This window comes from Marmota marmota, unplaced genomic scaffold (genome assembly GCF_001458135.2).
Source record: "Marmota marmota marmota unplaced genomic scaffold, marMar, whole genome shotgun sequence".
Classification (NCBI taxonomy): domain Eukaryota; kingdom Metazoa; phylum Chordata; class Mammalia; order Rodentia; family Sciuridae; genus Marmota; species Marmota marmota.
In genome coordinates, this window is record NW_026000229.1 from 3,041,337 (window position 1) to 3,056,268 (window position 14,932).

Sequence of the window (14,932 nt, forward strand, 5' to 3'; positions counted from 1 at the left end):
CTGTAAGGATGGTCTAGAGATAAGACTCCACTATAGACTCACAAGGCATCCTTCCTGCCACTGAACACAGCCATAGTAACACAATAAGGTGAGTTTGTCTGGTTTTATTGCATGTGCACCATAGGACTGGACTGTGGTAGGTGTTCCATAGATACACATTAAATTGATGAACATAGCATCAGGCATTGCCACACTGTTCATTCAGAAAGGAACAGTCATAAGATGAAGTACTGGACTCCAAAACTGTATACAGCAAACTAATGACATGGATATTCCAGAGATGGCTGGTGGTGATGGCTAGACATTGCCAATAGTGCATATGTACTTGGTGCCACTGAACTGCATGTTTAAAAATTTTTAAATGCAATGATAAAATGATTAAGCAGAAAAAGCTATAAATTATACCATAACATTTCTGTAGGAAAATACATTTTGGAAAAAAAGTAAAAACTTTTTGTCTTGAAACAAATATAAGATATTATAACAAACTAGCAACAGTGATATTTCAGGTAGAAAAATCAGACATCTTTATTTACTTTATTTCACTCTTTAAAAGGTATTTTTTTTTCTAAATATGAAGTATTTCTATATTAAATATTTTCTTTAAAAGTTAAATTGCAACTTTTGAAAGCTAACGCTTTCCAAACATTCTTATAGCATAAGACCACTTTCCTTATGAAATATACTCTAATTAAATATTTATTTTTGAAAGTCAGAATTTGGGAATGAGGCAGAAGATAAGTGAGCAAAAGTAACAAATAACTCCTACCTTCCACTGTTGCCTTTGTCATCTTCTTCCTCTTCATTATCTGAAGCTAAGAAAGGAACTGCAGCCAAATCCTCCTCCTCTGCACGGATCCGTCCCAGGAGGATGAGGCCATGAATTTTACAGTCAATTCCAGAGCTCCGACATTGTTTTATCGCAATTTCAATATACCTGTGATACTAGACAGGAAAACAATGAGGTATACTTTTTAGACTCAAACACATTCTTTTTTTTTTTTTTTTGGCTAAAGAGCAGAACATTTGAGACATAGGACATGCAGTATGTTAGGATCCTTTATTTAAGTTCTGGAACTACCAAATGAGATATCAAAGTTAATACAGCCATTAATGCCGGGCGTGGTGGTGCACACCTGTAATCCCAGCAGCTCAGGAGGTTGAGGCAGGAGGATTGCAAGTTCAAAGTCAGTCTCAGCAAAAAGCAACAACTCAGTGAGACCCTGTCTCTAAATAAAATACAAAAAATAGGGCTAGGGATGTGGCTCAGTGGTTGAATGCCCATGAGTTCAATCTCTGGTACCAAAAAAGTAAAAAAATTTAAAAAAAATTAATATAGCCATATCTTAGTAATCTTTGCCTTCAAAAAAAAGTCATTAATTCATCAGATATGTCTGTTTAAGGCTTAGACTAATTTTCTTACTAAAATAAAATAGAATGATAGGCTTACTGAATGACAAACCTTCTTCTCTTAGCATTTTCATGAACCAAGATGTGTTAAGTATGAAGAGATTGAATGTCAGATAGTCATGGAACCTTCATAATTTTTAAAACAAAATAAAAATATTTGAATATACCCAATTAGAGAAAAAAGCACAAAGAACTCCATAACCCATCACTCAGTTCAATAATTATCAACATATACCAATCTTACTCATATATGGATTATGATAAGAAAATTCCAGGCATTATGCTGTTTTAAAACTTCAGTATTTATTACTAAATTAAGGAATTTTTAAAAACCATATCCACATTATTATTTCCATAGCTCAAACAGTAATTCCTATATCGTCTAATAACGCTACAGTGATCAAAATGTTCTGATTGTCATTTTGTTACTGGCTGTTCAATTCAGAATATAAACAAGATCCAAGCTCCCTCTGTTACTTCTTTGCCATTTGATTGTTAAAGTTCATGTGTTTGTCCTACAAATGTCCTGCACCCTATATTTGGCAAGTTACATTTTTATCATGGCACAGACGAAAATCTCCTATCACTGTATTACATGTAAACAAAGTGATATATATCAGGAAGCACATAACACTAACAATTACTTTAAAAAAAAGAACACTCATACAAAAGTCTAACAGTTCCAAAGGAATGGTATATTTTAGTTAGTTGTGGGATAGATGGTAGGTCATGACTCTTTTGTTTACATACAATGCTTCATATTCTTATATACATGATATACACTATTGTGTACTTATCAAATATTACAGAATAAATTGTTCTGAATTGAAAATTTCTTACATTAAGTACACCACTTATAAATGACAATCTCACCTGTTGATTTAATTAACTGTAGTTATTGATTTAGTTAGAACACAAAAATACATAAAACTAATAACTGCCCTCAGTTACCTAACAATAAGTGAACATTAAAATTCACTATAACTCAGTATTATCTTTTCTCAGAAAAGCTCAATGTTTTGTTTTGTTTTTTTTCTTTTCTTTTCTTTGCCTTTCTTTCTTCTTGTGGTACTGGGGAAAGAGCCTGGGGCACTCTACCACTAAACTATATATCCCTAGCATTTTTTTAATTTTTATTTTGTGGCAAGGTCTCACTAAGTTGCCCAGTTTGGCATCAAAATTGCAGTTCTCCTGCCTTCACCTCCTGAGTCACTGGAATTACGAGCATGTTTTTTCATTATCTTCCATTTTTATAATTTTCCAACTTATATATTAATAGTGATTTTAATAGTAATTAATCAGTATATCACAAAATAGCTCAATAATATTGAAGAATGAACAGTAACTAGGAAATCAGCAATACAGTGGAATAGAGGGGTCACTTCCCTGGTAGCTCCAAGGCAGGAACCAAGAAAAGCAGACAGCTTTTCAACAAGCCAACCTCTATTAATTCCTCTTTCATTCTTCCTATAATTTTTTACTTGTATCTTTTCCCCTCCTTCTTCAAAAACAACACATCCTACACCACTTCTGTTTTTTGTCCACCATTTGAAATTGTAAACCCTTTTGCAAATTTACTGCTTATATTCTAGACAAAAATTGAACACATTTTTTCTGTTTATTGTGACACAACTGTAGACAACTTAATAGAAGTTATTTGGTTTAAGACTGAACTTTGTTTGCACTAGGTGTTGTTATCATTTGTCTCTTCCTGAAAGGCAAGGTACTAGAAATCTTCAGGGACACTGTAAATCCACAGGGAAGAAACTGTACTGCCTTAGATCCACACTGTAAGATGGGCAGACACACAAACAACATGAAAAAAAAAAAAAAACGGTACAAGTATCCCAAACAAATCAAGATATTCCAATAATAGAATCCATTGATGACACAGTAGAAGAAATGTCAGAGAAGGAGTTTAGAATGTACATGGTTAAATGGATCAGCAACGTAAAGGATGATGTAAGGACTGAAATCAGAGATAAAACTCAGGAGATAAAAGATCACTTCGATATACAGATTCTGAAAAGAAATCAAGCAGAAATTCTCATAATGAAGGGATCAATAAACAAGTTAAAAATTCACTGGAAAGCATCAACAGACTAGACCACTTGGAAGACAGAACCTCAGACAATGAAGACAAAATATATAATCTTGAAAATGAAGAAGACCACGGAGAGAACATGTTAAGAAACCTGAACAGAACTTCCAAGAATTATAAGATAACATGAAAAGAACAAATTCAAGATTTATCAAGATAGATGAAGATGGAGATAAAAACTAAAGGAATGTACTATATTTTTAATGAAATAATATCAGAAAATGAAATGGAAAATCAAATTCAAGAGGCTTATATGACTCCAAATGTACCAAATTACAACAGACCCACACCAAGTCACATTATAATGAAAATGCCTAACATATAGAATAAAGATAGAATTTTAAAGGCTGCAAAAGTAAAGTATCAAATTACATACAGGGGGAAACCAATTTGGATCTTAGCTGACTTCTCAACCTAGACTCTCAAAGCTAGGAAGTTCTGAAATAATGTACACCAAACCTCTCAAAAAGTTTTCTGAACTAATAAATGAATTCAGCAATGAAGCAAGATATAAAATTAATACCCATAAATCAAATGCATTCCTATATACCAGTGATGAATCCACTGAAAGAGAAATTAGGAAAACTACCCCATTCACAATAGCCTCAAATAAAATAAAATACTTGGGAATCAATCTAACAAAAGAGGTGAAAGACCTCTACAATGAAAACTACAGAACACTAAAGAAAGAAATTGATGAAGACCTCAGAAGATGGAAAGACAGCCCATGTTCCTGGATAGTCAGAATTAACATTGTCAAAATAGCCATACTACCAAAAGCATTACACAGATTTAATGCAATTTCTATTAAAATCCCAATGACATTCTTTATAGAAATAGAGAAGGCAATAATGAAATTCATTTGGAAAAATAAGAGACCCACCCAGAGTAGCCAAAGCAATCCATAGCAAGAAAAGTAAAGCAGGATGCATCACAAATCCAGACCTTAAATTATACTACAGAGCTATAGTAACAAAACTGCATGGTATTGGCACCAAAACAGACATGCAGACCAATGGTACAGGATAGAAGACACAGAGACAAACTCACATAAATACAGTTAACCCATTCTAGACAAAAGTGCCATAAACATTCACTGGAGAAAAGATAGCCTATTCAACAAATGGTGCTGGAAAAACTAGAAATCCACATATAGCAGAATGAAATTAAACTCCTATCTCTCACCTTGCATGAAACTCACCTCAAAGAAGATCAAAGACTTAGTCACTAGAACAGAGACCCTGCACCTAACAGAAATAAAAGCAGGTCTAAATCTCTACCACATTGACTTAGGAAATGACTTCCTTAACAAGACTCCTAAAGCACAAAAACTAAAATCAAGAATCAATAAAGGGGATGAAATCAAACTAAAAATCTTCTTCACAGTAAAGGAAACAATAACATGAAGAGATAGTCTACAGAATGGGAGAAAATCTTTACCATCTGCACCACAGATAAAGCATTAATCTCCAGGACATATAAAGAATTCAAAAAAAACTTAACAAGCACGCATGCACACGCACACACACCCACACACACAAATAACACAATCAATAAATGGCCTAAGGAATTAAACAGACACTTCACAGAAGAAATATAATCGATCAAAAAATATATGAAAAAAATGTTCAATATCTCTAGCAATTAGAGAAATGCAAATCAAAACTACACTGAGATTTCATCTCACGCCAGTAAGAATGGCAATTATCAAGAATACAAACAACAATAAATGTTGGCGAGGATGTGGGAGGAAAGGTACACTTTTACATTGCTGGTAGGACTGCAAATTGATGCAACCACTCTAGAAAGCAAAAGGGAAATTCCTTAGAAAACTTGGAATGGAACCACCATTTGATCCAGTTACCCCACTCCTCAGTTTATACCTAGATGATTTAAAATCAGCATACTACAGTGACACAGCCACATCAATGTTTATAGCAGTTCAATTCTACAACAGTTAAACTATGGAACCAACCTAGGTGCCCTTCAACAGATGAACAGATAAAGAAAATGTGGTACATATACACAATGGAACATTACTCAGCCTTAAAAAAGAATGAAAGTATGACATTTTCAGTAAATGGATGGAGCTGGAGAATATCATGCTAAGTGAAGTAAGCCAATCCCAAAGAACCAAAGGCCAAATGTTTTCTCTGATATGCAGATGGTAATTCACAATAAGGGTGGGGGGCAGCTAGAGAAGAACAGAAGTACTTTAGATTACACAGAGGAGAATGAAAGGAGTGGAGGGTGTATGGGAGTAGGAATGATAGTATAATGAATGAGACATTATTACCCTAGGTGCATATATGATTATGTGACTGGTATAATTCTATACCACGTACAACCAGAATGAGAAGTTATATTCCATTTATGTATGATGTGTCAAAATGCAGGTATAGTATTTGTCAATTTCAAATAAAGCTTAGAAATTAAGAAGGAATGGTAGAGCTGGGTTGTATCTCAGTGGCAGAGAGCTTGCCTACCATTCTCAAAGACCCAAGTTCAATCCCCAGCAACATACACACACACACACACACACACACACACACACACACACGAATGATATATTGCATTTGGTAATTTATAAGTAAACTCAAGTATAATAAACTTTGAATGAATACAATATTGTTATCTACTATCAGTGTGCCAATTAAATTAGTCCTCACAAAACAGTAGTGCACGTAGTAGAGAAAACTGTGTTAATTGATATTCTTTTAAATACACTTCATATATTAGAATTGTGCCTGTATCATATGTGGAAAAGATTTACTGGAGGATTTGAGAGAAGGGAATCTTGATGATTTGTAGTATTTACTGCTTAAAACAGCCCCCAATGATTGTCTCAGAATTTGTAAGAAATACAATAAATGTGGAGTCATTCTAAAAGCTATCTTATTGTCAACTGAAAGACTGCTACCACATGACAAGTTCAGCACTTGACACCAAAGGTTATTAAAACAAAAAAAGTAATTTCAATTTCACATGCATGGTCAGAAAACCCACTGCAGACTAATGATGACAAAAAAAGTGCAGATGCAAAGAGTGCCCTCATCAAATGCCTGTTGACTTGTACCAGGGGCACTTACGCATGCTGTAAAATAGTGAGAATGAAATGTCTTATTTCCTTTTCAAACTGATCTGATAAATAGCAGATTCAAGTTGTATAAAACAAGTTGCCAAAATAATGTTAAATTTTAAACAAGTATGATGGATTATTTAGTCAGAATATAAGAAGAATGGGGCTCAGTGCTAGAATACAAATATCCAAGCCACCTCCCTTACCATTTGTAAATCATTAAAAAGGAGCAGGACAACTGCTACTTACCTCTGTGCAGTCATTCAGAAGAGGCACTGTGGTGTCACTGGGGTTAATATTGATTGTCTTTAGTTCAATTAGGTTATTAAGGGAATTTCCACCTAGAAAAAGGAAAAAATCAAGGAATTAAACAAAAGAATTTTATTAAAAGATAGAAGATACTTCATTTTGAGAAATGAATTCCATTACCTGACACCACAACCAGGGAAGGCATATAGCTACTGTCAGCAGGATCCACTATCATTTTTAATCTATGAACAAGAACATCAGGAAAAATCTCCAAACGAATCCAATGCTTTAAAAAAAAAAAAAAAAAAAAACTCTCAGCAAAATTCAGCTATTAAAATAGTATCACTGAAGCTTTAGTTTATATGAGATTTTTTTAAATGTAAAATATAGCATGAGAGAGAATAATGCATTACCCTGGCAGAAACAAGAATGTCACATGCATGGTCAGAAAAGTGTATTTAAAGTGTATTTAAATTGTATTTAAATTCCTCCCTATCACTCACTCAAAGTCCAAGAAACAATATATTTATAGACTCCTGACCAAGGGTGCTCCTTCATACCATAAAGAGTAGGTGAGAAGCCAGGTTCTTGCCTGTAATCCCAACAGCTCAGGAGGATGAGATGGGAGGATCATGAGTTCAAAGCCAGCCATAGCAATAGCAAGGCACTAAGAACTCAGTGAGACCCTGTGTCTAAACAAAATACAAAATAGAGCTGGGGAAGTGGCTCAGTGGTCTAGTGCCCCTGAGTTCAATACCTGATACCAAAAAAAAAAAAAAAAAGAGTGGGTGAGAGAAAATACTAGGATCAAGATGAAGAAAATATCCCTCTGCCCAAGTCTGCTCTATATGCCCACAGGAGGTAAACCCACATGTTAGTGCAATCACGAGGATTTGCCCAAGAGAGCTTCAGGCCATCCTAAAAAAAAACACTTCTTACCAGAGCCAGAATTGGAATTCACAGCTTTTAGCAAAAAAGGACAACAAAAAAAGCCTACAACACCCCCTATCAATTGATTAGTTGGATGAAATCTGTTACTTATACTGTTTAAAATCTCTTGATGGTCTGGGGTTGTAGCTCAGTGGTAGAGCATTTACCTCACATGTGTGAGGCCTTGGGTTTGATCCTCAGCACCACATATAAATAGATAGATAGATAGATAGATAGATAGATAGGATGTTGTGTCCACCTACAACTTAAAAAAAAAAGAAAAGAAAACTCTTGACAAGAAAAATTGGATGGCATGTTATTCTATTATTTCAAAACAATTTATGACCTGAAACATAAAATGAGTACTAACAGGTACCATCACTAAAACTGTAGGTTTTTCAAAGTTCATTTTAAAAACCTAAATGAAAGCAGTTCTTGATTCCCTGCCCTATCACTGCTGCACACTACCTTTCCTTGTGACCCAGATGACTGCCAACAGGGCTCACTGCCATCAATCAGACGAGAAGCTTGATTCACAGAGGATGACACGTTCAGGCTCTTCACCATGCGGGACCAGCTGTCCAGCAGCATTCCTGGCTGACTGTTATGACAGCGCTTCAGCTGTTTCCCAGAACGGCCACAAAAGACTGCAGACTGTCCTATTTCCCATGGTCAAAAACAGAGTTAACAATTGCTAAACTGGGAGAAAACCTTCATGACCAAGAAATCAGGAATATTATATACAGATGAACTTCTAACTTTATTAAAATCACAGAGTTAATAAATATCAAAAATGGCTTCAAAAAACCTTATCAATCTGGTATTTTACACCAAATTATTAAGTCTATATAATGCTTTAATTCATTCCACTCTCTGATAACCGCAAGAGTATATTTCCAAACAAAAAGTACTCAGACAGGTTGTGGGAATAGTTCAGTAATAGTCCTCACAGAAATATTCTTATTAAAAAGTACGGGGATGTGGGTCAGTGGTACAGCATCTGCTTAGCTTAAAGAAGGCCTGGGTTCAATTCCCAATACCACAAAAAAATAAAAATGCTTTTGAAAATGCAGAGCAAAAATCAAATTTGAAAATGTTCACAGTAGACTCTACTGAGCTGAAGAGGTAATAAAATACCTAGAATTAAGAACTGAAAAGTAACAATTTAGAAACCACAACGAGAAGTAAAATACTTCCTGGACAGAGATTAAGTCAAACACAGGTTAAAGGGGAGTCCCCAAAAAGGAGGAAGAGGGAACAGGGCAGAGGCAATATGAGGAAAAAAGGCTGAATAATGAAGGACGAAGAGGAGGAATAAATAAAGGCATTTGAATTGAAAAGAAGTAAAATTACCTCTGTTTATAGATGAAATTATCTTATATATAGAATATTCTGAAGAATCCACACAAAAAAAACATTAGAGCAAATTAAAGTGAGCAAAGTTGTAGGATACACACAGTTTATGTATACGCTAGCCACAAAAAAAGTTTCTATATCTTAGCAACAAATAGTACCAAAATGGAAGTTTATTTTTTAAATTCCATTTAAAATAGCATGAAAAACAAGTCTTCACTGGAATAATTTTAACCAAGAAGGTGTAAGACTTGTACACCAAAAATGACAAAATGTTGTTGAAGGAAATTAAAAAACACTTAAGTAAATGCAAAGACATGAACTGGAAGACTTGATATTATTAAAATGAGGATGTTACCCAGAGTAATATATAGATTCAATATAATCCCTAAAAAAATTCCAATGTCTTTTTTTTTTCTATTTAACAAATGTGGAAAAATTTACCCCAAAATTCACCCAGAATTTCAAGGGACACCAAGTAGCCAAAACAATCTTGAAAAGGGAAAAGAAATTTAGAGGCCTCACAAAGCTCTCACAGGTACCTGGCTAAGGGTAAACAGAAAAACAGAACAGAAATGAAAATTCAGAATAAACCCTCATATCTATGGCCAACTGGCTTTCCACAAGAGAGCCAACAAGACCAAATGGACAGTCTTTTTAACCAGTGGTGCTGGCAATGATGGGTATGCATGAGCAAAACAATGAAGTTACCCTTAGACTAAAAATTAACTCAAAATGGATCAAAGAGGGGCTGTAGCACCATGGTAGAGTGCTTGCCTCACACATGTCAGGCACTGGGTTTGATCCTTAGCACCACATAACAATAAATAAACAAAGATAGATTTTTTTAAAAAAAACAAAGGAATCCGCATTTTTTTTTTAAAAAATGGATGAAAGAGTTAAAAACTCATACTACAAAATTCTTAGAAAGAAACAGGGGCTAATTTTCACAATCTTCAATTTGGCAATGGTTAAACTGACAATAAAAGCAAAACAAGATGCCAATGCACAAGCAACAAAAGGAGAAAAATGGAACTTCATTAAAATTAAGAATTTCTGGGCTGAGGTTGTATGTGGCTCAGGGGTAGAGCACTTGCCTAGCACATGTGAGATACTAGGTTCAATCCTCGGCATCACATATAAATAAATAAAATTAAGGTATTGGGTCCATCTACAATTAAAAATATCTCTTAAAAAATTAGGAACTTCTATGAAAGAGTAAAAATAACCCACAGAATGGGACAGAATATTTTAAAATACATATCTGATTAGAGTACAATATCCATAATGCACAAAGAACTCAAACGGGCAAAGGATTTGCAAAGATACTTCCCTCAAAGAAGGTATACAAAAGCAACAACAACAAAAAAAGGCTTGACATAGTTGTCATTAGGGAAATTCAAATCAAAACCACAGTGAGAGCCAGATACAGTGTCTCACACCTATAATCACAGCAGCTCCGGAGGCTGAGGCAGGAGAATTTCAAGTTCAAAGCCAGCTTCAGCAACTTAATGAGGCCCTAATAAGCAACTTAGTAAGAATCTGTCTTTAAATAAAATATTTTTTTAAAGGATTGAGGATGTGGCTCAGTAGTTAGGCATCCCTGGGTTCAATCCAAGGTATTAGGAATGGGGGGTGGGGATCACAGGAGATACCTCTAGAATGGCTATGATCAATCAAAACCTGGAAAATTAAAAGGGTTGGTGAGAATGTGGAAAAAAAATTAAAGCCACTTGCATTGCTGGTGGGAATATAAAATGAAACAGCTAGTCTTAGAAGTACCTTGGCAATAACTCCAAAAATTAAACAAAGAATTACCAAATCCCCTGCAAGCCTACTCCTAGATACACAATGAACAGTTTTGAAAACAAGGACTCAAACAGATACCTGAACATCAAAGTTCACAGCAGAATTATTCACAACAGTCAAAAGGCAGAAACAACCCAAATGTCCACTAACAGACAAATGGATAAACAAAACTTGTTACCTTAATTCCTCCCCTTACTTATAAAAACAGGCAGCAGTGAGCTGGACCAACACTTCTGTTCAATTGTGCTCACTATTTACCTATGAACCTACCAAAAAAAAAATTCCAATATGTTTGTTCCCACAGTGATTATCTTACTAGTGATATTTGATGGATAACCATTCTACCCTACCTGGTTCATTTATTCTGCCAAATGTATGCCTGGTGTTGTGTTTTTTGGTCTTGAAACACGTTTCACAAAAATCAAAATCATCACAGTTTCTGCATTTGAATCTGGATCCATTGATAGGAAACATTTGACAGCCATCACACCTATTTTTAAAATAATCATTGAGTTGATAAGAAAAAGATGAATTTATTTATTAAAATTAATTCAAAAGAAAACCCTTCCTCCCCAAAAGAATTTAGCAATCATTAAAATTAAAACTCACGTAACCCCAGGATGAATACTAGGCACCAACTCCATTTCTGACAATAACCCAGTCCAGTGAGATTGCTGAGGGAAGTCGACAATGATATCTTTCCCATTGGCACTGAAAGCTAGGGAAGCATGAAAAGCAGATGAGAAATCTTTATCATGAATATAAACCCACAATTAAAAATTAAAACATACCTAGCCATGTAAAATTGCAGCTACTTATGTTTTACAAAGAGTCCTCATCTTTTAGAGGTATGTGCCTTGATACTTAACAGATAAAATGATATATAACATCAGGAGCTAGCTTCAAAATAATCAAGAGAAGGAACCATGGAAACAATTTTAGCTATAAATTGACCACAATTCAAGCTAATAGACACATAGAGATTCATTATACTATATTTTCTACTTTTAAATATGTTTATAATTTTCTACAGTATGAAGTTGTGTTGGGCTGGGGCCTGGGGAGGGGGAGGCACTGGGGACAGAACCACTAAGAAACTTTTAATTACACCACATTCAAAATTCCTTTTGGTACCTTGAATATGTTAAGAAATAAAAAACAAACTAATAATGTTAAGACTTCTCTTATCCTTTGATAAAAAGTAATTTGCCACTCAAAACAGTGACTTAGAGGGCTGGGGTTGTAGCTCAGGGATAGAGCACTTGCCTGCACATGTGAGGCCCTGGGTTCAATCCTCAGCACTACATAAAAATAAATAAGTGAATAAAATAAAGATATTGTGTACATCTACAACTAAAAAATATTTTTTAAAAAAAGTGACTTAGAACCCAATTCTTCTTTTTAAAATTTGTCTTTGTTTTGATTTACAAATCTTTAAGAATATCTTAAGCAAAGAAAATTGTTTTTAAAAAGTAAAATATTAAATAAGCCATTTGTTCTTACATAACCTGAGAGGCTCTAACAACATCCCCATCTACTAAGGAAGAACCACCCTTGTGGCATCAGAAGGGCTTAAAGATACAACAATTGCTTATTTAATTCTTTCTTGTGCAAGTGTTAAAATGAACATAATATATTTTTCATAGTGTGCCATATGTTTGGCAATCTCAATTTCTCATTAAATATAACCTGAGGAAAATTTTATGCTTCCTGGTCCTAACTCCCATTATTTCCATATTTCTATTTCTTAAATACAGTACTAAATTTTGTACTACATAAAAGTCAAAAAAAGCAGTCCCTAAGAGCCAGAGCTGGCCTGACCACAGGCAAAACAACTGACAGAATAAATTAATAGAACTCCAATATCAAATAAAGTCACTCTGTTACTAATGGATCAAGGCAAAAACAAAACGTTTCCTTAATCATGTTTGATCAAAGCCAGGCATGGTGGCACCTGCCTATAATCCCAGTGACTCAGGAAGTTAAAGCAGGAGGATTCCAAGTTTGAAGACAGCCTCAACAACTTACTGGGACCCTGTATCAAAACATTTTTTTTAAAGGGCTAGGGGTACAGCTTTGTGGAAGAACCACCCTGTGTTCAATCACTATTACTACAGAAAAACAAGGGGTGGGGGAGAGGAGAAAAAGAAAAAGAAATCATGTCTAATCAAGGTTAAATCTAATTCAAACCACAAATTTAACCACGTCTCCTTACACTGGCTAATATGAATGGCTACTTCTATAGCAATCACAATTTTAGCTTGGCTCCATTCCTCCTGCCATGTAGATAATATTTATTTAGATACACAATCTTAGAATTACCCTTAGCTTCCTCAAACCCTCCCCCTAGTACTCAACACAAGCCCTGCTGGTTCTTGCTCACACTCAGATCCCCAGGGTATATGTCCTCCCAAATTGCAGTGAGTTAATAAATTGAACTTGATTCAACAGCAGATGCACTTTGGGGCCTTTGGCCTTGTTTTTAGACAGTCAAAAACTGCTACTGAGCCAGGTGTAGTGGTGCACACCTGTAATCCCAGTGACTCAGGAGGCTCTGACAGAAAAATCTCAAGTTTGAGGACAGCCTCAGCCACTTAGCAAGGCCCTGTGTCAAAAGAAAAAAGGAAAAAAGGATTGATGATGTAGTCAGTGGTAAGGCACCACTGGGTTCAACCACCTGTACCAAAAACAAAAAAATCCAACCACTACCATGAGGCTTTCTTCTTCATGAGGTGGGGCTGTGTGCCCTGAGTTAATGAAAAGTCAGCATTTGGAATTTTATTCCCTGGATAACATTACCTTTCACAATTCCCACACTTTGATGAGTCACAGATCCCCACTTGTACTTTGGTGTGGTAACAGAGGCTTTCACTCGTACTTTATCACCAATCTTGATGTGAGAAGAAGAACTTGGTGGAGGATAGCCTAGAGAATTCAACAATAAAATGCACTTTAATTAGCACTCATTACTGGGAACTCTGTCTCTAACAGACCAAAGAGCTTAATAAAGAATGTGCTCACCTATAAGTTCCACATGAATATATCTAACCCAGTAAGTGCCGCCCTTCTGCTGCCAATCACACTGAACGTTGAGGTCATGTAATCCATCTCTATCCAGTTTGATGACTTTGCCCACATCGCCCTCACACACTTCTTCATATGTTCGACAGCATCTAACCATCATTCCCACCTAAAATTGAAATGAAATTAAAAGTCCAGGGCAGTGTATCTAGATGAAATGAACCATTATTAGTAATGTTCTATTCTTTAAAAATTTGTTTAGCACCCAGAATGCAGATCCAAGTATTATTTACACTAAATGAAACCAGGGTTCTTTAGAAAACTGGCCGGCTCTATATCTGGGGCAGGAAATATACAGGATAAGCCTGGATCAACTTGGCTATAAAGCAAGTAAAGGATCTAACAACAATTATTGGGTTCATTCAAAAGAACAGTCTGATCATCAAAAAGAATCACACCTCAACCACAACAAATCCTAAAGCCAGTGAATTAATTCATCCTCATGATAAAAACAAACCAAAGCTTTGTGGGCACCTTTACAAGCACCAGAGCACTAGGGCATCATTCTGAAAATTTATCAGTGCCCATCAAAATAAATCATGCATTTATTCTGTGTTTCCTATAAAAATGGTATTATAAAAAATAATCAGAGTTGATAAGAAAATTTTTCCACAGCAAGAACTAAAACCCCCATAATGCAGTCCCTAATGATTAGTCTAGGTTATGACATTTATGGCTATTAAAGTTATTGGAGATGAACAATTTATGGAGGGCTTCATCATGGAAGGAGTAAGCTGACAAGACCCAATCCACCCAATTCTGCATGCTTGTCAAAAAGAGGCAAGAGGGAGCATACTGCCACCTACGAATTCTTCCTGCCTGAAAGTCAAACTGAGTATAAACACCTTCCAATTCTAACTCTTACTTTATTAAAGAAAATAGAGAAAAAAGAACATGTTAACCATGACCACAAGGAACCC

The 14,932-nt window shown here is 35.2% G+C and overlaps 1 protein-coding gene across 13 annotated transcripts in view; it reads right to left on the minus strand.

The window, feature by feature from the left end:
• Herc2 (HECT and RLD domain containing E3 ubiquitin protein ligase 2) overlaps positions 1-14,932 on the minus strand; it is a 183,704-nt gene that overhangs the window by 68,314 nt on the left and 100,458 nt on the right. For all 13 annotated transcript variants that reach the window (XM_048793048.1, XM_048793046.1, XM_015480325.2 and 10 more), the window contains 8 exons: positions 13,953-14,121; positions 13,731-13,856; positions 11,541-11,649; positions 11,282-11,421; positions 8,238-8,428; positions 7,020-7,125; positions 6,840-6,931; positions 770-945 (listed from right to left, as the gene is read on the minus strand). In XM_048793048.1, coding sequence (XP_048649005.1) covers positions 770-945; positions 6,840-6,931; positions 7,020-7,125; positions 8,238-8,428; positions 11,282-11,421; positions 11,541-11,649; positions 13,731-13,856; positions 13,953-14,121 — 1,109 coding nt within the window. The remainder of the gene's footprint in view (positions 1-769; positions 946-6,839; positions 6,932-7,019; positions 7,126-8,237; positions 8,429-11,281; positions 11,422-11,540; positions 11,650-13,730; positions 13,857-13,952; positions 14,122-14,932) is intronic.